Consider the following 26,336-nt stretch of genomic DNA (forward strand, 5'->3'; position numbering starts at 1 on the left):
GTTCTACTGTAGATTTGAAAGACAATTGGACTGTCCTGAACCACCCCTTCCAACCCAAGAGGCCCCATCCCCCACCAATACTACAGAGACGACTATCTCCTTTCAGGAGGGAGAAGTTAATAGACTTTTCAAGAGGCAGAATCCACGCAAAGCAGCCGGGCCGGACTCTGTCTCTCCAGCCACCCTCAGGCACTGCGCTGACCAGCTGTCTCCGGTGTTCACCAACATCTTTAACACCTCCCTGGAGACATGCCATGTACCAGCCTGTCTCAAGTCCTCCACCATCATCCCTGTGCCCAAAAAGCTAAGGCCAACAGGACTAAATGATTACAGACCGGTCGCCCTTACATCTGTGGTAATGAAGTCTTTTGAGCGCCTGGTCCTGGCACACCTCAAAGCCATCACAGACCCTCTCCTGGACCCCCTTCAGTTTGCCTACAGAGCCAACAGGTCTGTGGACGATGCAGTTAACATGGCCCTCCACTTCACCCTACAGCATCTGGACGCCCCAGCATCCTACGCCAGGATCCTGTTTGTGGACTTCAGCTCTGCCTTCAACACCATCATCCCTGCCCTGCTTCAGGACAAGCTCTTCCAGCTGAACGTGCCATACACCACCTGTAAATGGATCACAGACTTCCTGTCTGACAGGAAGCAGTGCGTTAAGCTGGGAACACAAGTCTCTGGCTCCAGGTCCATCAGCACCGGAACTCCTCAGGGCTGCGTCCTTTCCCCTCTGCTCTTCTCCCTGTATACCAACAGCTGCACCTCCAATCATCTGTCCGTCAAACTATTGAAGTTTGCGGATGACACCACCCTCATTGGGCTGATCTCTGGTGGGGATGAGTCTGACTATAGGTGGGAAGCTGACAATCTGGTGACCTGGTGTAGCCAGAACAACTTAGAGCTAAATGCTCTAAAGACAGTTGAGATGGTTGTGGACTTCAGGAAGAATACAGCACCACTCACCCCCATCACCCTGTTAGACTCCCCAGTAAAAATTGTAGAGTCCTTCCGCTTCCTGGGCACTATTCTCTCCCGGGACCTCAAGTGGGAATTGAACATCAGCTCCCTCACCAAGAAAGCTCAACAGAGGATGTACTTTCTACGGCAGCTGAAGAAATTCAACCTGCCAAAGACAATGATGATGCAATTCTATACAGCGATCATTGAATCCATCCTCACCTCCTCCATAACCGTCTGGTACGCTGCTGCCACTGCCAAGGACAAGAGCAGACTGCAGCGTATCATCCACACTGCTGAGAAGGTAATTGCCTGCAATCTACCGACCCTCGAGGACCTGCACACGACAAGGTCTATGAGGCGAGCGAGGAAGATTATGGCCGATTTCTCCCACCCTGGACACTCTCTGTTTCAGCTACTCCCCTCCGGCAGAAGGCTTCGGTCCATCAGGACCAAAACCTCACGCCATAAAAACAGTTTCTTCCCATCTGCTGCTGGCCTGTTAAACAAGGCCAAGGGCTAACACTGTTTTTAACATTTGATCTACATAACGACACGTTGCTGATATTAACTATGTTTCCCTATTTGTATTTTTAAATTATATCTTAAAGCTATTTTATATTCGATATTTATTTAATTTTATATACTTCAGCCCCTTAGTGTTAGACTTTTAACCCTTATTATAGTAAGACTTGTTTAAAACTTATTTAAGATTTTAGATTCCTATATGTTGAATGTATGCACCATCCTGCCAAAGTAAATTCCGTGTCGGTGTGAACTTACATGGCGAATAAAACCCTTTCTGATTCTGATTCTGATCTATGTTTTTTTTAGAGGCTGTTTTTTTTCTTCTTACGGTACGAAATGTTACCGTGCTGGTACGGTACGGAATTTAGTTTTTCACAGGCACGTTGTACGGGGGTACGATAACAAGACGACGCCGAACGACGTTGACACGTGGGCGTGCGCCCCGGCAGTCACGTGGTCCCACCGCGGTGACGTCACGCGTGCCATGCCCGCCCCCCACCCACCCACCGCAAGTTTAACCTGACGCGCAATAACATTTATTTTTAGTTTACGAAAAAAAATCAAAAAAAATTTACTTATCCTCTATGAGCGTTTTTAGCGTTGAAATAAAAGTGTCTCGGTACGCTCTCTGCTGTTATTAAAACTAAAATAGTGAAAAAAAAGTTTTTTTACAAATATCCGGAGCTCAATGTGACCTCTGACCCCATGTGAATCGCGAGGGGCCCGGTCGCGCAGGACGAGGCAGCGTGCGGGTAAGGAACCTCCTTGCGAATTTTACACTCGGTTTTTTTGTTGTTAACGCGTACGCACACGTACACACAGGCACGCGGGACCACCGAAGCAGCGGCAAATGTGTCCGGCCGTTGCTTCGCGCTGCGCGACAAAGAGCAGGGTGGGAGGTGGGGGGGTTGACGAGAGGCAGAACGCGCGACGGGCCTCGCGATTCTCCGGGTTGTCAACGTCGGAGCTGAGGGAGGTTTCTCTGCCCGACACAGCGTTGACCGCCGCCGTCTTGTCTATGGGCCCGGAGTTCGAAGCCTCGAGCATCCCGTGTCCCGTCACGAGAGAGGGAGAAGAGAGAGTTTTAGGAGAGAACCACCCTCTACGCCCTCATCGCGTGCCGGACAAACCCCGTTTCACTGCCTTATTAGCAGACCAATTGAAACCTTATTGGTCACGCCGTGCCCCTTATAAAGCTCAACGTTCATTCTACAAAGTCACCATGCTAAGGGAGAAACGCGAACGAATAGACACAAGTTGTGTTTTATTGTTGCTCGTATTGAAACGGCTTGCACGCCTTGTGGACCTGGAATCTCAATTTCCCGGTACAAGAATACGCGTGAACCGTATGGGTTGACTTTCAGGGTGGTGTATTATCATCCTGTGCTAATTCCAAGCGTTAGTGGTGTGTTTTATGCTAAGTTCCTTTGTCAAGGCGTTTTCTGTTTACCCCCTCAGCTTAAAAGGAGGCGACCTGCGCTTGGCTTTCTTCACTCCAACGCTGTCCGCTGGACAGTTTGTCCCTTCACCTGATGAAGGCCACTTGTGTTGTGGCCGAAACGTCGTGATTTTTTGTTGTTTTATTTTTTTACCTACGTGACTTTACCGAATAGAACCAAAGAGTATTGACACGGTGTGTAGCTCATCGAGTGTTGGAGGCTAGGGGGGGGGGGGGTTCTGCCTACCCTGACCCTGACGCCTGCGGTGTATGTGGAGTTTGTATGCTTACTCTCCCCGTGGTCACCGAATGGATTTTTCTACGGGTCCTCCGGGTTTTTTGTTCCACCACCACATTTAGAATGAACATCACGCGTTTCGAGTATTTGTGCTGCTATGTTTGCACGCGAGAAGCCATTTCGTCGGGCTGTTATTGTGGCCAGGTCACTTCTGAAAATGAGTTGTAGGATCTAGCTCAGTGGGCCTTACCTGGTAAACTAAAAATATAATTGAGTATTATCTTGAGTTTAGAGATGGGGGGGGGGGGGGATTTGGAGAGGGCGTAGAGCAGAGCGCTGCAGCAGCAATCGGGATTTGATGAATGCGTGGATAAGGGTCTCGACAGTAGCTGGACTAAGAAAGTGGCCGAATTCACGTAACATTAACTCACGTATTATATTAATCTTCTATTTCTATACAGTATATTATATCCATTATCCCCCCCCCCCCAGCCGCGCATTTGTGCGGGATACACGGCCGACGCGGAGGGTTTGGGGGGGGGGATGCGTGACGTCAGCAGTCACACTGCGTGACGCTACCGCATGCGGGTGACATGACAGATGTGACGTCACCGCTCACTTGCGTGCACAATATATACATTTTTGCTCCCGCCCCCCAAAATATTGATACTTTTTGCATGGTGTATAGTCTGGAAAGTACCCAAATGGCAAATTTCAAGTTTGTTGCATGTCGGGAAGAATGCTAAACATTTCGAAAACACACTCATTAACAAATTTCCCTTTTATATATAAGATAGATGTATCATAATAGTCACTCACAAATCTATGCGTTTAGATATGCTACGTTACCATTTACTACTATAATGAGCCAAGAATGTCTGTGTCCCCCGCGATTGACGTCACCTCACGTCGACCAGCCCCCCTCAATAATAATCATGAACAGGTTACGTCCTCCACATGGACCTTACCCCTCATTAATAATAATTAGTGGGTGACGTCACTCCACATGGGGGGGGGGCGAGGCGCCTCCTCCCCCCTTCTCAGCATCAACTTATAACCCTCATTACAAAGGCAGAACCCTCACATCACGCGATCTCCGTAACGCTGTTGTTGAGACATAGAAGTAAAAAGGATGTCATGATGAACAAGGGATTATCACCTTTAAATGAAATAAGTCTTGTGTCACTGCCGCCTTACAAATTGCACACGAATGGATGCAATGAATCTCACGTCGCCTTCTGCTTTTCGCTTGCAAGTTTCAGATTTACTGCAATACACCCGTCCTTGGACGGGCAAAAGGCTAGTAGTTCATAATTTCCAAATCTAAAATCCTTTTACAATTGCAGTCATTGCTGTTTAAAGGTAAATGAACAGAAACCCATTTTAGAAGATTATTAGTTTCCTTTGCAGAAAAAACACAAATTTACAGTGTCACAAATATTTCAGCCATATGTTTCTAATGCTCGTACCTACATTACTTGAAATGGCTGATCTGGTGTTTCATGACTGGCATTCAGTGCACGTGTACAAGTTGATACTGCTATTCTGTCGGTCATGTATGCTATGTTTTCTTCCAGTAGCAGATCTTAAGGAGTTGACCTGATCTTGGAGTCGTGACGTCATCGCAGTGGGTTGGAGATGCTTCTTCACTATCTTCTGAAAACATTTCCCAAGAAGATCCTGATCTCTGACAATTGTTCTACAGTCATTTAGCAAGCATAAGCTTAAGTCATGTTATGTATACACTGAATCCATTCACGTCGATTCTTCATACCGCCACAAGTAAAGAAAATGTTTTGGCATTTAATTAATATTTGCACCTGAAATGAGTAATAGAGAATAATATAGTTTTTCATTATCCATTTGGTTATATTTTTCAACCTCAATAAATTAGACATTCAATTGAAACATTTGATTTGTAGTTTAATTAATGTGACAAGATGACTGATAAAGGTTACTCTGTTAAAGACTGGGATTTACCAATGGCTAGCGAAATTACAGATGATAAATGTGTGTTTGAAGTACTACAAACATTTGGACTTTCACAGGAAGACTTGCACAGTCTTAGCCAGCACTCAGCAGAAGAGCTCACTGTAGAAAATCTTCCAGGCATCCTTCAAGCCTACATGAAGAAAAAGTTAGCGCACACACAGAAATCAAGTGCGGATCAGTCGACTCATTCAACGCCACCTGCCTCTCTCCCAACATCTGTGCAAGGGAAACAAATAAGAAAGTATCGTTCACCTTCGCCACCGTCTATCTTGCACTCAAGATCTGGACATACGCTGAAAGGAAGATTGGATCCGTCAGCTTTATCGCAACCCGTCTCTCGTTCAGAACCTCAACGTGTGCAAAAAGAATGGGGTCATCGTTCACATTCATCACCATCTGTCGATTACGAGAAACTTCCATGTGAGAACAATCGGAGCCCTCGCCGGTCTCCTTCACTATCAGCTGTCTCCCGCTTCACAGCTTTACAGGTGGAAAAAGCACGGGAGCCATATCGTTCACGGTCACCTTCGCCGCTGCCTGTCATACGCTCGACGTTTGAACATATAAACACGTCAGGAACTGGTCGGCCGTCTTCACAGCCATCCGCGTTTGTCCTCCACAGTGACATGGGCGCCAGTAGCCTCGCACATATGGTGGATAATTCTTCTGAGGATGCTCAAGTTGTGGATTATGATCATGGCTTTTCATCTAAAGAGAGAGTGAAAGAGACAAAGTTCACATTTTCCGATGCCACGAAGGTGAAATTGGACCAGTTTGGACAGACTTACAAAAGAAAGTCACCGGTGGAGAAACCCAAAAGGTTGAATTATACCCAAGGTATAGCTGCACCTTTGCAGCATCATGCAAAGAAAATACGTGTGGTACAATCTAGGCATCAGGAGGCTCAGAAGGACATTGTAGAATCCCAGCCTTCTCGGCATCAAACAGAGGATTTTAGTTCATGTTCTGGGACTAAAAGAATACAACCACAATCAGAAAGTTCTGAGAAATTAAAGAAACCACAGCGAAGGCAAGGGGTCGATTTAAACCAGCGCATTGATGTTCTTCGGTTATTTCTACTTAATAAACAGAAACGACAACATTCTAAAAACATTCAAAACGAAGGACAACAAATTGAAGGCCCCTCAGTTGAAAATTTCGAGCCAAAGCAAATACAGAACATTGCAATCGAATTGAAGCCGCTGCAGCAAGAACAGATGCCTTTAGTTAACATTACCCATCAATCAATGCAGGGCTCTCATGGCTTTCAGCAACATGTACCAATATGTGCACCTCCAGTATTTGAAAGTATACCACCACAGCCAGTATTTGAAAGTATACCACCACAGCATTTTGGGAATATAGCACCACCACAAACAAACATAATATCAGGATATGTAGGACTTTCTCAACCAAATCCACCGATTCATGGTCATCTGGGAGGTGATAATGTCTACCCACCATTCCTAGGATATGCTGGACCTCCACCACCAATCCCACCTGTGATTGTGGATCCAAGCATTCTAAATATAGCACCACCTCCATTCCCAGTATATGTAAAACCTCCACAAGTAAATCTACCAATGCCTGCGACTTTGGGATTCAACAATGTACCTCCTTATTTCCATGGAAATCCAAGCCCTTCACCAAGTTGGCCACCAATGTTTCCTCTTCCCCAAACAACCAACAATGTTTATCCAACTTTCCCAGGAACTGCAGGACCTCCACAGACAAACCCGGTGATGCCTCCGCTGCCGGGAAGATATCCACCGCATGTGTATTCCGTTGAAAACACACCAGGCACAATGGTCAATCTACAATCGACAAAAAAAAATAACAATCAATACTCCAATCTCAGAATTCTGACAAATGTGTCACATAGGTTAAACGCTTATCAGAGTAAACCATCTTCCACCTCAGAGACTGTACAAGCCAAATTAGAAACTCCGAGTGTTTGTGAAGCAAAGAAAACAGAGCCCAGCGCTGTTCCCCATGGCAATGAAGTAGACAACAAAACATCGGATGATATACCATTCCAACAAAGAAGTTATCCCTTGCTGGAAGAGATGCAAAATTATAATGGGGATTATCGACACAATGAAACTTTTAAATGCTTCTTATGCAGTTGCACTTTTAACAACCAAACGGTGAGTGTATATCTCATGATACTCTGAGGATGATATTTAAAACCATAATATAGATGAGCAGCGTTTCCTTCATATATCTGTCTTCACACCTATTGCGTTATGCAATACTGTATATACCTTAACATCAAACTATTACCTACATCTTAAAGGGAGAGTTCCTCGCCTATTACATTTGGCAGGTGAGCAGCATTGATTCAAGCAAGCCTGACTGCAGATCCGACAATGCTGCTGAAATTGGCCACTCCCACAAGGCCCTGAGGCCTGTTGAGTTGTGTAAAAAAATACTTTTATATTTTCTACATGTGGAGAGACAGATTTTATGAGAGTGAATCTTGTCTGCTAATATATCAATTATGCTAATTCTGTGTTTGTATATTATAATTGAAGCCAGATTGTCGTATGTAAAGAACGGCTTTATGGGGATCCCTTAAATACATCATGTGTAGACTTTGTTTTAAATGTAAAGTGCAGTGAAGTTGTTTTTGTTTTAATGTAGAAATGTATTATTCTCAGCCTTCATGATATCTGTAAACATAGCTATGTTTTTTTTGTCATAGTGTCATTTTTCGATGTTCTGAATAACTTGGCTACAATGGGAAATATTTACTGAAATTACGAATGAACAATCTGCCGATGTCTAGCGATATTTTGGGGGCGTAAAATAACATTGTGACATATGATGCATAGGTGATTTGCTTTGAACATGCACCAGACTGTTCCTTTAGAGTATCTCCATCAAGATAATAATAGGTGTTCGACTAATTCATGTCGACACAAAGCTTTCGTTTAGACGTCCAGTTCAGATTTGAGTGGAACTACTTTTAAAATTGCCCTCGTCTTAAATCTCCACTTTAACCCACCTCGTGTTTTTACTATGTCTTTAGTGCGCTCACAAATGTGCAAGTTTATCTAGTATGTAGATAGGGGCCTACTATTAAAAGATAGTGAGGACTAAATAGAATGTATGGACAACAGTGCTACACATAATAAATATACTGTAGTACCCGATGATAGCTGTGCATCCTATTATCCGCATTTATCCCAACATATAACTACTTTTATTCGTGGAATGGCCGTGGGATAAATGAGGTCGACTTGTATGTGCCATATATTTATCATCATTGCCTTCAACATCATCGCCAACAGTAGGATCATCAACATCATCCATTGTATAGCCACCGGGCTGTCGCTGTCCTTGGGGACCTGCGATATCACAATAATCTTCACATGAACAGATCTCGGCGCTCCATCTCCACTGTAGGCGACTTTGACGAGTTCTCGTCAACGCCGTGTGTAGCGCGAATGACCTCCGCCAATGCTCGGACCAAGGCCTTGCACAGATCACAATTGTACTTGGCGAGACACCATCATCTTCAAGGGGTGGCGAGATATTAACTACCTCGCCTGGTATACAGAAGGTCGTGGGTTCAATTCCGACCCTGACACTTGTATATTTGGAGTTTACGTGTCTCCCCATGATCGCGTGGATTTTTCTCCGGGTCCTCCAGTTTTTCCCTCCGCATTCAGAAACATGAGTTGAGAGTATTTGGCTGCTGTACATTTCCACACGATAAGCCACTTTGTCATTTTTAGCCAGGTCGCTTCTGAAAAACGATATAGCTCAGTGGGCCTTATCTGATAAAATAAAAGTGGTTTGTTTTATGAACACCATCGTAAATCCCATCACCATCACTCTTCAGCGGGAGAACTCGGAGATGTTATTCCAAGGGTAAATGTGGATGTTAGGAATGATTCGGCTCGCCGACGTGCCTTATCCACGGAATGGGCACGAATAACAAGTGCCTGCAGCGGCACTATCTAGCTGTGGAAATTGGCCAAAAATTACTGCGAGACTCCTATCAATGGAATGGCCGCGGATAACAGGAGGGGTATCTACCATGGATAACAGGAGTTTCGCTAAAAGATTCTCATAGATTCTAGCCACGTGGATGAGACTGGTTCAACTGTGTTCGTACATATCCTTGTTAAGTTTTGTGGCGCAATGTTACACAATGGAAAGACTTTCTCTAAAAGCTGACGTGCATGGTTTTAGGACATAAGCATTTATAGACAGATATTTTGTCATGAAGGTGGCGCTCATTTCCATTGTATGGAGTTGACAACAGTAATTTTGGTTCTCGTGAGTTCCAGTCCTCCTCTGCCAGTGAATAGGCTTTGTTTTCTACATGCAGACCTATTTGTTTTTCTAAATGCTTATTAAATTGGTGATTTTGATATACGTTTGCGTGTTAATGATTTTCTTTGCCCAGGAACTGGACAACCACCTGAAGGATCGCTCACATAAGATGAACATTCAAATTTTCAGTATCCAGTGAGTGCTTTGGAATGTTGTCATCATTCATTGTGAATATCAGTACAAAATATTTCCTTAATTTTTTCTTTGTTTTCTGGTCATTGCAGCTGTGCACGGTCCTGAGTGAGGCAAAAACCACGTGTTAATTTAATGTCCGTAACTGAAATAACAATTTTGCTGTAATTTATGTATGCCCAATGGAAATCTCTTGGCAAGGGTGATGTGTAGGACTGACTTTCTCAGCCATTGATTTGTATGAAATTTCTGTGCAATTGTGTATAACTTTGTTGGCATGAAAGCTGCGTATTGTACTTAATAATTTGGGTGTGGCATTCCCCCCACCCCTCTGACATTTACTACTATATTTACCCAAGAATGTCAGTGTGTAACGCGCATGACGTCACTACACATCAGCCAGCCCCCACATTAATAATCATGAACAGGTTACATCCTCCACATGGACCCGCCCTCCATTAATAATTATGAGCAGGTGACGTCACTCCACATCGAACAGCCCCCCTTATTAATAATCATGAACAGGTGACGTCCTCCAAATGGACACCCCCCCCCCTTCCATTAATAATAATTAGCGTGTGCCGTCACTCCAAATGGGGGAGCGAGGCGCCTCCACCTCCCTGCTTAGCGGCAACTTATAACCCTCACTACAAAGGCAGAACCCTCACGTCACGCGATCTCCGTAACGCTCTTGAGACATAGAAGTAAAAAGGACGTCATGATGAAATAAGTCTGTGTCACCGCGGCCTTACAAATTGCACACGAATGGATGCAATGAATAATCTTGGTTCTTTCGGTAATGTCATGTAGATAGAAAATTAAATAAAAATTACAAAAATTAATGAAATTTTAAAATAAAAGCAAAAAACCACGAAGTTTTGATCGCAACACAAGCGGTCTTCATTAGGCGGAGAGCAAAGAGGGGGACAGTCTCCAAATGCAACAAGTTGCATAAGTAAAAAAAAATTCTATCTACATGACTTTCCCGAAAGAACCAAGAATATGGATTCCTGCAGTCAGGAAAGTTTTAAGTCAAAATTGGATGCAATGAATATCACATCACAGTCTGCTTTTCGCTTGCAAGTTTCAAACTTAGTGCAATACACCCGTCCTTGGACAGTCAGAAGGCTAGTTTAAAATAACATCATTTGCAGTTAATGTGTTTGTCTTACAAGTAAGCCGTACTGCACCGTGCAGGCAGCAAGGGTTGGTGAATCTCACAAATGCCACAAACTTCCTGTGGCCATTAAGGTGCTATACCCTGGTTTGTCAAGGGAAAGAAGTACAGTAGAACCCCTCTTAACGACGGTAATTGGTTCCACGAAACCGATCGTTAAGTGATTTGGTCATTAGGCGAGTATAGGAAATACACGTTAAAGGCTTAGTCCATTCCGATAGCATCGAAAGTTACCCTTTTTCACCATAAAAACTTATTTTATAATATTTCAACAATGGATATTAATACAAAGATACTAACACATTAAAATAAATATGGTGAATGTGTTGATTTAAATTTACTGTACCTACAACAGCCCGTAGTTAACAGGGGAATGGTTAGTAAGCGAACACACTGGGCTCTGTGGAGGCCTGTCATTAAGCGATTACAGTAGCGTTAAGAGAGGTTCTGCTATACAGCAAAAAATGTGGACTCCACCTGTTGCCGTTCGTATGGAATAGTGTTACCCCCTCGCACGCGTGAATTTTCTCTGGGTGCTCCAATTTCCTCCCACGTGGAAGCGCTCATTAATTAGCTGAAAACATCTTAATAAATAAAGGGCGGCAGAGCTTGGGCAATTGGTGGGGCCAACTCACTGCCTGCCTGTCTTCCTGCTCTTCTGTGGTTCCTCCTCGTGCTTCTGATTCAGTCTTCGAGAGTAAATGATTGCTGTGCATTTTACAAGTTGAAATTATTATTTACCAATGTTCATTGTGCACAGTATATATCATTATATCATGCCTTACATATACTATTTCTTGCTAGTCTCACGCAAATATAAGACCATGGTTACTCTTTGGTTCTTTCGGTAAAGTCACGTCGGTAGAAAAAATAATAGATCACGACGTTTCGATCGCCACGAGCAATCGTCCTCTCTCCCATCTGAGGACAATTGCTTGTGTGGCTATCAAAACATTGTGATCTATTATTTTTTCTACCTACGTGACTTTACCGAAAGAACCAAAGAGTATGGATTCCTGCAGTAACGGAAGCTTCAAATCAAGATAAGACCATGATTATTTGTCTTTCTTTGTAGGTTTCGCGTTGAATTGAACAACATGAAGTAAGTGTAGCATTTTTTTTATGTACTTTCCTGTAGCTGTTTTGTCATTGTTTAAATCATATTTGTTACTTTTCCAGCAACAGCTGATTTAGAGTACACTATGATGATTTGTATTCAGACCCAGTTAAAGCCCACATAAATGCAAAATGTATTATTAAATAGTTACTTATATATTCTTGGTTCTTTCGGTAAAGTCACGTAGAAGGGAAACAATAAAATAATAAAAAATATAAAACAATAAAATTCTCACGACGTTTCGACTGCAACACAAGCAATCATCATCCGGTTTGAAAACCACAAGAAAATTTGAAAAAAGTGGCGGTTATTTTAAACGTTAGCACCACGGAGAGAGATTTGACAGTTTGTTCAGATGGACCAGTCCATCTATGTTCGGAAAAGAGGAGGGGGGAGACGAAAAATAATGGATGCGGTCTGAAAGCCACCTTAAGCGTGATCAATCAATTAAGACCCGAAATGGTTTATCAAATCCTTCCAATGATTGCTAAGCCAGAATCCATCTTCTTGGTTGAAATTGTCTCTGTGTTTGTATATGTGGATAGCCTCATGAACAAATCTCTCATGGTAGCCAGATGGCTTGCAAAGAAACTCTGTCTTGGAGAAGTCAATGGCATGTGAACCTACTGAATTATAACAGTGATCTGCCACGGCCGAGGTGTTGGTCCTACCGTGTTTCAGGTCTGCTTTGTGTTCACGAATGCAGTCCGAGACATGTCGTTTGGTTTCTCCAATGTAACTACTACCACAGAGGCAACTTAGTTTGTAGACGCCAGGGTACTGTATGTCCAGAATCACATCTTTTACAGATGGAACCAGATCACGGATTTTATGTAATGTGTTGAATCGGACCTGGATCTTGTGTTTATTCATTATTTTGGAGATCTTTTTTGTGATCCCCGCAATGTAGGGTAAAGTGATGGTTTTGAAAGGCTCCTCAAGAGGGTCCTTCTTCCCAATGGGCATCCCCCTATCTCCGGTTGTAGCCAACATTTTCATGGAGAAATTTGAGACTGACGCCATCCAGACTGCCACTCTGCGCCCAACCTTATGGAAGAGGTACGTGGATGACACTTTTGTCATCTGGCCACATGGCCGGCCTGCTCTAGACCAATTCTTCGACCACATCAATTCCATACACCCAGCCATCAGATTTACCATGGAAGTCAAAAAAGATGGCAAGCTACCTTTTTTGGATGTCCTAATAAAAAAGAGACCTGATGGTTCAATGAGCCACTCTGTCTACAGGAAAGCTACCCATACGGATGCTTATCTGAAACTGGATTCCCACCACCATCCATCACAGAAGAATTCCCTCATCAAGACTCTGCACCATAGAGCCCAATGCATATCCGTCCAGGAACATATAGCCAGTGAACTTAAGCACGTACACCAAGCTCTTAAGGCTAATGGTTATTCCGACTACACAATTCGCAAAGCTATCACTCCAACCATGAAGAAGGACCCTCTTGAGGAGCCTTTCAAAACCATCACTTTACCCTACATTGCAGGGATCACAAAAAAGATCTCCAAAATCTTGAATAAACATAAGATCCAGGTCCGATTCAACACATTACATAAAATCCGTGATCTGGTTCCGTCTGTAAAAGATGTGATTCCGGACATACGGTACCCTGGCGTCTACAAAATGACTTGCCTCTGTGGTAGTAGTTACATTGGAGAAACCAAACAACATGTCTCGGACCGCATTCGTGAACACAAAGCAGACCTTAAACACGGTAGGACCATCATGTCGGCCGTGGCAGATCACTGTTATAATTCAGTAGGTTCACATGACATTGACTTCTCCTAGACAGAGGTTATTTGCAAGCCATTTGGCTACCATGAGAGATTCGTTCATGAGTCTATCCACATATACAAACACAGAGACAATTTCAACCAAGAAGATGGATTCTGGCTTAGCAATCATTAGAAGGATTTGATCAACCATTTCGGGTCTTAATTGATTGATCACGCTTAAGGTGGCTTTCAGACCGCATCCATTATTTTTCGTCTCCCCCTCTTTTCCGAACATAGATGGACTCGTCCATCTGAACAAACTGTCAAATCTCCCTCCGTGCTGCTTACGTTAAAAATAACCGCCACTTTTTTCAAATTTTATTGTTGTGGTTTTCACACCTGATGATGATTGCTTGTGTTGCAGTCAAAACGTCGTGAGAATTTTATTGTTTTATATTTTTTATTATTTTATTGTTTCCCTTCTACGTGACTTTACCGAAAGAACCAAGAATATGAATCCCTGCAGTCATGAAAGCTATACTTATATATATGTTGAATTATTATAAACACTGTGCATTGCACTTCATAACTGAGGTCACATTGTACCAGTCAAATATATGTGGACAATTTCTCAGTTGTGGGGATGCCATAGCATTACATGTGGATTTGTTAATAGCTACTGCTTCATTGATAAGTTATGGAGCTAACTTGCTGCACGTAATGTTCGTTTGTGATGTTGAAGAAAGCACGGCCTTGCGGTCTGCTTCTGTGTGTTCTGTTAACATGAGGGGTTCCCATCTTCTGCTCATGAATTTTGTCACAGAAAACGGTTGTGCCAAGTGCTCTTCTATCCCATTGGTTAAAGGGCCTTGATCTGCACATTTTCGTCAATCCTTCTGGTCACCACAGTCCTGCACACAATCAGCAGGGACAGGTCAAAAAATATTATGTTAGCCCCATGTTATGGAGTCAGTATTATTTGTTTTCAGAGCTGGTGGAGGTGTCATCAGTGGACAATCCGTGCAGGCTCCTGTTAAGGCAGGATATTCAGCAACACAGTGATCTATTTTGCACTCAAGGGGAATTTTTCAATCCAGCAGCTTGGAAAATATAACCGCTTAATCTGACAAGACACATCCGCTGGTTCGTTGGTGTTTTTGATATCAGCTTGCAAGCCCATGGGGGCTGCTCATGCTATTCTGTTGGGAGTTTCTTATCCACCTCAGGAAGTGTGAGATTGCACTGGACGTCCTTGCATTCCTGGTGAGGCAATTCCATAAAGACTTAGCGGCAGCCACCATCCGAGCTCAACTGGCCACTGTTATGGCATTCTCACAGGAGATTTTCTGTGGTTCCTTTTGCCAAGAGTCCATTCATTCACAGAATTATCAAGGGGGTGTCATCCACATCATCACCTGGTCAATTTCAGGCATTGTATTGTTCAGAGGCCCTCTCGGCAGAACCCATGCTACCTAATCAGATGTTCCCTTCGAGATGTGCTCTGCATTGGTACGCACACGCAGAGCATCTAGAATATTTAAGATGTATCATCTGATATGCTGCCGCGATCATTTTGTTCATGTAATGTGACTGTGTTTGTGTTCATATGACAGTTCAGGGGTAACTATCACCCCAACAAATGATTAATTATTCTTTCTTTTTTTAGCTATTTCAGATGTGACATCGACAACAAAACCAAATCGACAAATGCAGTTCCAGAAGATCAATCTGCAGATGGGGTTAAACCTGATCTTTGTAAACATAGAAAAGATGCCAACCCTGCTACAAATGTTAACCCCCCCAGCAGTGTTCAACCTGTGGTTCAACATAAATCAGTTACTGATAACACCAAACCAGTTGATAGGCAATCTACCGATATTGTTACCACTGCTGCTGTGGCCAAACAAGCGTCTGGTGTTCCTGTAGCTGCCCCTGTCAGTTTCACGGAAACTAATATCAGTAAAGCAGTCCCGGCTGCCATCGAGAATCCCAGTTTTCTGCAGCGTGACCATCCAACAAAGGAAGAGATTTCCAACTACAATGGGTTTTTCCCAAAAACGAACGACGTGTATAAATGCCATTTTTGTACAACCGTCTGTAATTCTCCTCAGGTAAGTGGAATTTTCCGCCTACAAGTGTTAAGCTCTAAAGTAAATTAATCAATATGAATTAGATTTTTATATGCAGCATAAACCCTTAGCACACCCAACTATGTTGTAACAGACATCGGTCTAAATGTGATGAAAATGTGTCAATATCCAAAATAAAGAAGCATTCATGTCTCCACATATCCATCTCAACATAAAAAAAATTGCACAACCCATCAGCGGCACGGCATTCTGAGAGTGCATTATTTCAGCAGCATTGATTTAAAGAAAAGCAAACTGGACTGGTTTTGACATACACTATCTCATCAGCAGCACCAGGCTTGCTTGATTAAATGCTGATGAACTGCCAGTCTTACAGGCAAGGACCCTGTCTCTAACACTTTAGATCCTATTTCGACATGCAAATATATCATACGTAACTCAAAATAATCAGCGTCACTGGTGAAGCAGACAATAGAACGCCTTCACACATCCGTTTCTCCAGTTAAAAAATTAAGGTTTTTTACACAACCTAAATCCTCGCACTGCATGCGGGGCCGCCTTCACCCTCAGCCTTAAGATGACAAGCGCACCCTAAGCACTCGATCGCTCATTAATCATTTTCTTTGTCATCTTAAGTGAGTGCATATTGCAGGAGGGGGTGTGGTTGACATGGTCGTGTTCTGTCGATGTAACTTACAACTATAGCCCACTGTAGCCCGTTCTTGAGCTTTCCAACCTCTCAATTGGATCCGTTCCATGAGTTGTAACCGGGAAGGTTTGGTAAACTCACAAGAAAGGCGAGTGGACTACAGGAGCATATTCGATCGACACAAGGTTAATTTGACCTCCGTAGAGTACATTGCCACTTTTTTTCTTTTCATTATTCAGTACTGTCTTGTGCATTTACCAGGTTAATTTTGTTTTCAGCATTTCTCAAGTTATGATACCTCTTTCATGGTTTTGGCTGTGTAATAATCAGCATTAGTCACAACTGATCCACTGCCGCCATCCTCTTGATTTTGGTGCTGCCATACCCTTGACATATTTGTATGGAAAAGGGAACAACACGCGGTCTGATTATTTGAGTCATTCATTCGTGACCATGCAAACTTGAGTGCAATCCAATTTGGCTGTCAAATAAAAGAAAGCATAGTTCCTAATTACTGTAAACATTCGCAAGTGAATCACTTTCTTAAGTCGCGCGTGTGTTCCTCTCCCTCCTCCCACCCCCCTCGTTGACAGGAAATGTTGATCCACAGGAATAAACTGCAACATTTGGGCCTGCGGAATGCATTTAGCAAAAGGTACGGTTGTGCATGGTTTAGGGCTGCTGTGACATAACGTCAAAGATATTTCACCATGCGATTTGTGCGCGCGCTGTGCAATGGAAAGACAGTGTCATACAGAGAGACGTGGAGATAGACGTAGAGAAAGACAGAGAGGGACCAAGTGTGACAATAACCTAAAGATGGAGATGGATACGAAGAGAAATGTATGGAGACATCGAGAGACAGACACATGATATGTTGTGTCTTTAAAAATTACTCACACCAACACGGAGTAACAAGTCACCTGCTTACACTTTATTTATCCGGTTTTGCGCCAGTTGTAGGCACCCCTATATCTTTACGGTGACATACACTTGACTTCTCCCCGCTCTAATCTTTTCTGCACCTCACCTATCCTGCACTCATAAACTCTGCACTGAGTGACTCTGCACACAGCAACTCCACACTCAGCGACTCTGCACACAGCAACTCCGCACTCAGCGACTCTGCACACAGCAACTCCGCACTCAGTGACTCTCCATCTCCACCGCTGGCCTCACCTATGTTGCCTCATGGCCACTCACTCATCTGTCCCGGGCAGGGGGTTCAGGTAATACCCGCCCGGCGATGGTGTGAGGGTTGAGGTCTCGTTGACGGCTTGAGTGGCAGCGGCGAGATGTCTTCACTTTTGGTTCCCGGCAAATGCGCTCACGCGCATTCCCGCTTCTATATCCCTTCTCATTCCGAGTCCTCACATGGTCCCCCTTAAGCCGCCGCCGACACGGCGCCTGTTGTTCTCATTAATCCCTTATCACTTCCCATCTCCCGTCACCCCAACGCCAACCTCCGGCCTCAACGTTCCCACCTGCTCGGCCTCGTTTGCACCCGCTTCTCCCCTTAATTACTGTTGGTTTGTCGGTGCAAACCTCATGTTGCAACGCGCACACCTGTTAGTCTTCAGTTGCACCCGTTTAACTGCACTCGCCACCTATATCTCTCTACAGATATACAGAGAGACAAACACAGACAGAGGCACTGAGAAAGAAAAGCAACAGATACCGAGAAACTTGGAATATGCAGGCACAGAGATGTAGATGCACAGAGAGACAGATTAACGAAAATGTACTTCTGGACTTAGATAATATTTGATATTAGTTCATAAAGCCTGTCGTCGCCAGGAAAAAGTTTTGAATAAGTATAATAATTAACCTGATTATTTTTTTACAATATTAATCTTCGATCATTGTTGACGACTTGATTAAACTTTTATTTAAAGACGTACCCATCAGAAACCGCCTAATTTAAAGATTCATTTTTTTATTAGTAAGAACAAAAATGAATTAATTTAATACTCTGAGGGAAAGCTCCTATCTTTTACCGTTTTCTAATTATTAAGATTTGAACATAAAATGCGTATTTTTTCGTTCAAAACCGCTTTAATCCGAAATATCTCAAAAACAAAAGATAGAAATGGTTCTCACTTGAATTTTATTTGCTGTTTAGCGCTCTATCAAATGAAAAAAACGACAATCTTTATATCTTGAACGGTTTCTGAATGACGCACACATTTTTCTGGGGCACTTAAAATCAAGATTTGGAGGCCTTAAAATAAAAAAATCTCGGATTTTCACAGTTTTCTTTTTGTTTCTGTCCTAAAAGCTAACTACCAAACTTCAGCTTTCTACCTTGTCGGGAAGCACCCTAGAGGTTTTTGATACATATATACATATAGATTACTAGCGGGAAGTACCCGGCATTGCCTGGGCGAAAAATATATTTCAAAACTTCTTTTAAAAACATTACATATACATACACAGATACTAAGGTATTGTGAAAGCCCGGTGGGCCGTTTGTCCATTTGTCCACCAACAAAATTATAAGAGGCTTGCATAAGTCCAAAAAGTAATAGAAAGTGGGGGATAAATATAGTTGATCTAATAGGTTTCCGAAAATTGTCGACCCCCCCCCTAAAAAAATATTTTTACCTCTGCGTAGGTATATAAACCTACACACCATACATACAACAGAGTAAGTAGTACCTATTGGCTATGTAGTTGTATCTACTGACTGTGCAGTAGTATCTACTGAGCCAGTAGTAGCTACTGACTGTATAGTAGTATTTACTGACTGTAGTAACTACTGACCGTAGTATCTACTGGCCCAACAGTACTATCTACTGACTGTAGTAGTAACTAATGACCGTAGTAGTATCTACTGACCCTACATTAGTATCTACTGAGCCAGTAGTAGCTACTGACTGTATAGTAGTATTTACTGACTGTAGTAACTAATGACCGTAGTAATATCTACTGACCCTACAGTACTATCTACTGACTGTAGTAGTATCTATTGACTCTGTAGTTGTATCTACTGACCCTACAGTAGTATCTACTGAGCCAGTAGTAGCTACTGACTGTTTAGTAGTATTTTCTGACTAGTAACGACTGACCGTAGTAGTATCTACTGACCCTACTGTAGTATCTGCTGACTATAGTAGTATCTACTGACTATAGTAGTAACTACTAACTCTATAACAGTATCTGCTGACTCTAGTGGTATCTACTGACTCTATAGCAGTAGCTACTGACTGTATAGTAGTATCTACTGACTAGCAGTATTTACTGACTGTAGTGGTATATACTGACTGTTTTAGTATCTAACTCGTTAGTAGCTACCAATTCTATAGCAGTATCGACTATCACTTCAGCAGTGCATACTTACTGTAGTGGTACCTGTTTTAACTACAGCAGTGCATACTGACTGTGGTGGTACCTGCTATGACTACAGCAGTGCATACTGACTTTGGTGGCACCTGCTATCACTCCAGCAGTGCATACTGACTGTGGTGGTTCCTGCTATCACTACAGCAGTGCATGCCGACTGTGGTGGTACCTGCTTTCACAACAGCAGTGTATACCGACTGTTGTGGTATCCTGCTATGACTACAGCAGTGCATACTGACTTTGGTACCTGCTTTCACTACAGCAGTGCATACCGACTGTGGTGGTACCTGCTTTCACTACAGCAGTGCATACCAACTGTTGTGGTACCTGCTTTCAGCTGTGCTTATAAATAACCAAGTTGATTTAATATTGCTTTGAATTCTAATTTTCTCTGCATTGCTACTTGCCACTCATCACCAGGCTATTTAATACAACGTGTATTTGAACAACAATCATTTACATTTTGCAACCAAAATAAAGCCTTTTTAAGTTCACACAGTTCATGGGCCAGACCATACCTTTGTACCACTTGAAGTAATTAAACTTCATTGTCACCGATGTCTCTTAATGGATCAGAAAAAGTGCATTGTGGATAACCAACCGTGTGGAAGAGTTGTATCAGTTGACAGCGTTATGGCCTGAAGCAATAACTTGGTATCACTGTAGTTCTGTCAACTTGTGTGATGCTGATCAAGGAAATATCTAGCCTAGGCCTGCTCTGTATGTGCGTACATGCTGACGTTTTATGCTTGGTATCAAAACACTGCTTGCTAACTTCATACCCTTCTGTTCTTATCATTATAGGTTCGCTAAAGAGCTACTGTGTATGAGGTATGTGGCAATCATTGTAAATAACCCTTCACAACACTTAACACCTAATTTGACATCATGTCGTATGAAGGTTTGATAATAATTTTGTTAATTTGGATACTGCGCCATTCTTATAGCGACAAGGCTATCATGACGGCTCTGTATTTCACAGATAGATATAGTCTGCCAGTAGGGGGTGACGTTGCTGTCTGGTTTCACCCAATTAAGCAATTTGAGAATATTCTAACTTGGCAAAATTAGACTATGACCCCAGCACGCTGTGCCAACTCGTTTTTTAATAACACCATGGTATATTTAAAATTGCTGACCCCTTTCTCTATTTGTATTCTTATAGTGTGATATCTTCTGTTGTGTTATTTTATGGGCATTTCAAAACGACGCAGAAAAGGCATTTGTCCTCAGAATGTTGTGGCAGCAACTATAAAATCTGCTGAAGCAGCCAAAATCAAGACATCACAGCCAGATGCACTGCCTGCCAAAGACGCAGCGCCTGTACCTACTGAGGGTGGGAACATTTTACAACCGGAAGGACCTGCCACTGCATCTATGGAGTCTGTTCAAACAGCTGATGTGAAGACGTCGGATACAGATACGCTGGGCGCAAAATCTCTGAAATCTGCTGGAACATCTGGCGTTGATAGTTTGCCTGCCAATTGTGAGCCATCCCCCTCCTTGGCAAGAGGCACATCTCCCTCAGAAAAGGTATTTATGTAGCATGAACCTGTGCACCCATTTTTTTTATTCAGAAACACATTGGTGGGCGTCTAGATTTTAAAAAATCTCTCCACCTGTTCCTGTCTTGTACCAGCTTCACGGCTCCTCATCGTCACCCGTTTTGTTCCGGATATTTATTTTCACCATCTTCTGTTCCATGTAGTTGTGTATGTAACGCCATGCTTTGGTATTCTTTGGCGTTTTAATGCCAATCTTTTAACGTTCGGTGTGGATTTAATACTGGAGTCTGTTTTCAAGAACCCTCCAAGCATTGGTCTTTGTGGGTTGATTTGTGAAGGAGATAAAGGTGGAAAAGGTAATGGTTATGTTGGCGTTTCGGTCTCATTTAAAGTCAAAGTGTTTCATTAAACATGTCATTAAAAAAATTATGAACGTCCTCACAACACATGCATCGAGTTTTACATGCATTAGTCCTTTACAATGTGTGTGCAGTCCATTCAAATGTTACCCTTGGCCCAATGGTAAAAATAATTCGGGACTAGACAGAGCACATTCACAGACGTTACAAACGAAACCTAAGTACTTGCAATGCGTTAGAATCCCAAATCGTACCAGGTCCAGTGAATGATTGCAAGCGCACATTGGGTTTAACGGTTACTTGCCTCGTCTCCCATTCATGCGTGAGCAATGGGGCGATGCTCGTCTTATGTTGGCAGCCCCGAGTCAATGGGTGCTAATCCACAATTCCACGCAATAGATTTTGAAGGTGGAGAACATTCAAACCAGATTGTCATCGGGGAAAACTAAATTGAAATGACGGGTCAATTGGGAGACCGTTGGGGGGGGAAGTTAATGCAATTGGTAGAGAGTCAAGGAAAGTTCGGGAAAGGATTGGAGAAGAGAAGAAATTGAGGAATAGAAGGGAGTTCAAGGCGCCTGAACAGAGTTCAAGGCGCCTGAACGGAGTAATTCCCTGATGTGACGCGCTGTGCGGAAGATGGAATTAAGATGAAGTTCGAGACTCACGTGGCTGGAACAACTTTACACATATATAAAAACAAGGAGGAGAAATCGTGCACAAACATGGAATCTGTAACTCTTTCCAACAATGTCCGTTTTTCTTTGCAAGTATTTGGTTTACAGTACAGGTGCCACAAAGTGGCACTCGTTTAATTAAGTCCAGATGGATGAAGTTGACCTAACCAGGGTTTGAAACTTGAAAATGTCAATTAAAATTCGTGTGCTGAAACCATTATCCCAGCCACATGCAAAAAGTACAAATTGATTGCCCCACCATCACAAGCAAGCCCTGCCAGAAAGAGAGTGATGGGACTCACCAAGGCTTTATTAGCCTTACAAGAAATCCATCATCACTCTAATTCTGACGCGATCTAACCCAAAAAACCTCTTATTGATGATATTGGTCGCGAAAGCCTACGTGTTAAACTTACAATAAATACTCATTATGAATGCCTTTTGACATTTGCTGTATTGAAAAATGTTTTTGCTGTTGTGTTTTTTAGGCCACTCAAGGTACTTGTTTCCAAAAGAATACTCTGCTGATCAGCCCATTCTCTGGCGGATCTGACACGGCTACAAGTGAGAAATTTCTTTCACTCTATGTATTTTTTTATCATGTCCACACTTCTACTGAGGTTTCCACTGTCTTGACCCAAGCCCTGAATCAGTAACACGAAATATCTATGGTCTTCAGATCAGTAATAGACTTTTTTTTCTGAACAGAACATAAGTAATGAGTACTAACTTTTAACTGCACGCTTAGGTAACTTTTTTGCTTGCAGATATCAAACACTACCTCAGCTGCAATGATCTGCCTATGACCATATCACCTGGAATGTGCCTGATCACATCAGATTTCAGAAGCCAAGCCGATTTGAGCCTTGATAATGCTTGGCAGGTTGACCACCATGCATAAAACAGGGATTAAAGGCTGTGGGGGACTACATTGTGGGTTGCGTATAGGGTAGTGTAACTTGCTGACCCACCCCTACTGGACATTTGTGAAAAAGAGCTTCATAGCTCATGGGATTTCTCCACTAATTAGCTGTCACCATTCCACCTAACCTGGCGCAGATGCCATGGAGACACAATCACTGCCACTTAGTTTCAAATGGTAGCCATTGTTTTTGTGTCGTCGGCGATGTTGCGCATGCGTCTTTATTTCTAACATGGAGATTTATTTAATTCCAGCATCTAAGACTGCGCCCGTCGGCACTCCTTCAAAGCCTTCAGATGTCGAGCCTCAGCTTGTCGTCAAAACCGTGAGTACTTCTCTGCCCTCAAATTTTCATTTGGTATCGAGTTAGTATGTGCACGTGGAATAGAGAATTAAAGTGGAGTGGATTGCATCAAATGGGTTAGAACACTGAGTCAGTACCACTTGAGTCCTGAGTTCAAATCCAGGTTTCAGCCACCTGTGATTAAACCACGGGTGGGTTGTTAGGCCTTAGCCCTCCCTCTCACCAATAACTTAACAACAACACTTAAATTTAGTTTTTAATTTACTTTCCATTTTTCCCAGATTTGAGGGGTTGTAAAAGTTAAATTTAACATGTGATTAATGTTTTTAATTGGGCATGTAAAATGTGCCCCTGGCGCAGATAAATATGCCTTCTGTGACACAGGTCGATGTACTGCTTGCTATGGAGTTCTGAATGTAAATTTCACCTTGTCACTTGAAGCTGTGATGAAAGAAAAATAATACATTTTGCCAAATATTATTCAAACTATCACCTGTGTCCCAGGGATCACTCACATGAGTGTGGTTGCATAGCATAAGTCTTTTTGAAACAGGAAACCAGCTGGGTTAACCCAGTACAGACAACAAGGTCAAACACTGGATTCGTTTAATATGAAAAGATGAGGAAAAGTCTTGTTGCTATCTTTTTCCTCGTAAGAGTTTTAACAAGAGCTCTGTGACCAGTTGCAGTTTGACTCATAAGGTGGAAGGATGCATGCATACGTTTTTATGTGGAATGAATGCCATCGCGTTTCACTTTCAACCTGACTCTTGGTTAGCCTCGACTCATTGGGCTGTCGTGCGTGAGTTTAAGTGAACTTGGTAACGGCTTCCCACTGCGCATGGGGCATCTCCGCAGAATCCTGCATCCACGTGAAGATGAAACATTGGGTATATTTACTGGCCCAAGCCTTCGGGTCCCTGTAAGGGTGTGTGTGGCTCTGCCTTCATCTGTCAGGAGACAAGCACTAATGGAACCATTGGTTGGAAGTGCCTTGTCTTTGGGTTATTTCCAGAATAAACTCAAAAACCAGTCTCCTGTGAGCAATTGTTGCCTTACACATTCTTTATATCACAAAAATATTCACTATATGATGAGGGTCCTTCAACCTTAACCTGCATTTTTGTTCTAGAACATTTGAAAGTGGCACTGTTAAAACATATCCTATTTGCACAATATGATTTATATTTACACCTGGATCTAAATGCAACCACATTTCAAGTTACTCTATTGCTACACGTATGCGGTTGTCCCATTGGTGTTATAATAGCGTCATCATTTAAGCCACATCCACATTGATTTCTGGACATTTGCTTTTATGTCGTTTGGAACCCACCTATGCATTATTAAATATAAAATTTAAACTTATTTATTTAGAACAGGTTTTTGCATTTAGTTTTTTGTCCTTCCTCCGATTAGCACAGTTGGCTACGTACGGTATGAAAGAAGTTCGACATACATATGGCATTCTTATTGATTTTAAGGTGCAACAGACTGATGCTTTTGATTGAGTTATTCGTTTAGCGCATGCGTTTGTGCCGAGCCAGGCTTCATCATTTTCAGAATGTGACGCATCCTAGCATGGCACGTTGATCCACGGCGGGTGCCGTGATGACAGAAAAGTAGAGGGCGGGCGGGCTAAAGAGATCGACGTGCAGCAGCAGCACTTGGGTTAGCGCGCATCTTGCCAGCGGCAGGCTCCTGACGGACGTGTGGAGAGGTAGTGTTGCTCATAACTGGCAACTAAACAGGGAGGGAAGTCTGTCGGAAGAGTTCTTGAGATGAAGCGCATTGTCAAACGTGACTGCGCATCAACGAGCTCGGCACACGACATCCGATCCCAGACGGGCGCGCACGGTGTTTTGCCGTCGAGTACAAGACTGCGAATGCCGACGTCCGTGGAGTTGGAGCGCTGGCCTCCATTACGAGTCAGTAAAATTGCCAGGGAAGTTAATACGGGTCTTCACTTTCCCCGTGGCTGTCTTCTCGAGATGATCGTGGCAGCTATGTGTCGGATCCGTAGTTACACCATGGCAGACTGAGTGCAGGTTGTGTCTTGGCCTCTGCCCGTTGAGGCACACGTTAATATCGTGGGCAGCACTGGCGGTGTGAAAGTGGAACACGCTCAACAACATCCTGGTAACACCCGGCTGAAGACGTCGCATTTCGCAAATCGCCTGTTGACATCATTTAGCATTTTGTCCAGTTCAAGAAACGTCTGGACCCCGTTCTCTGCAGCAGATGTCTGCATAGACTCTAAACAAGGTTGGCGCAAGCACGGAGCCCCGCAGCAGCAGGCCGTTGATTTGCCTCCTCCAAGCACTTGTCTTCTCTCCCACATGTACTCTGAACCTTGTGTCACACAGAACAAGTTCAGTGACATCAACCACCCATCTCAACAATACTCATGCATCGTGCACTTTTGCTGCAGAGATTGTTCCAGGACCAACGTTAACATGGCTAGTCATTGCAGAAATCGCAGCATGCGAGCATATTCATCATCCATCACTTGTATCTTGTGCATTTGCAAACCTTTTGTACCACGATTTCCCATTTCATAAGAAACGTCATTGCACAATGCTGATTTTCCACAACACATTACACTTTTCTGCCTTATTCAAAATACCCAGACTGCTTGGATCATCTGTAATGTAATTTTACACGGGAATTGACATATGTAGCCCATCACCTTTGCACCGACATTCAGACGTCTGTATTTTACATTTAATAATAATAACAAACGTGTGCAGGTTAATCTTGAACAACCTTTGTTACCCGAAATGAAGATCACAACTTCTATTTGTGTTTTGAGATGGCCA

At 43.0% G+C, this 26,336-nt stretch overlaps 1 protein-coding gene across 4 annotated transcripts in view; it reads left to right on the forward strand.

The window, feature by feature from the left end:
• Positions 1-2,114: 2,114 nt before the first annotated feature.
• Positions 2,115-26,336, forward strand: part of LOC116939004 (uncharacterized) — a 34,495-nt gene continuing 10,273 nt past the window's right edge. For 2 of the 4 annotated variants that reach the window (XR_012935686.1, XM_032946835.2), the window contains exons 1-10: positions 2,115-2,243; positions 4,748-7,306; positions 9,577-9,638; positions 11,888-11,914; positions 15,336-15,780; positions 17,002-17,063; positions 20,555-20,581; positions 20,965-21,283; positions 22,780-22,855; positions 23,468-23,538. Coding sequence is in view for 3 of the 4 variants with exons in the window: in XM_032946835.2 (XP_032802726.2) it covers positions 5,108-7,306; positions 9,577-9,638; positions 11,888-11,914; positions 15,336-15,780; positions 17,002-17,063; positions 20,555-20,581; positions 20,965-21,283; positions 22,780-22,855; positions 23,468-23,538 (3,288 nt within the window). In the remaining variant the exon portion in view is untranslated. Of the gene's footprint in view, positions 2,244-4,744; positions 7,307-9,576; positions 9,639-11,887; positions 11,915-15,335; positions 15,781-17,001; positions 17,064-20,554; positions 20,582-20,915; positions 21,284-22,779; positions 22,856-23,467; positions 23,539-26,336 lie in introns of those variants that run through there. The other 2 variants (XM_032946836.2, XM_032946840.2) reach the window with 2 other exon arrangements.

The sequence above is a fragment of the Petromyzon marinus genome, chromosome 5 (assembly GCF_048934315.1).
Source record: "Petromyzon marinus isolate PM22_M1 ecotype Great Lakes invasive population chromosome 5, UKy_Petmar_22M1.pri1.0, whole genome shotgun sequence".
In the NCBI taxonomy this organism is placed as follows: Eukaryota; Metazoa; Chordata; class Hyperoartia; order Petromyzontiformes; family Petromyzontidae; genus Petromyzon; species Petromyzon marinus.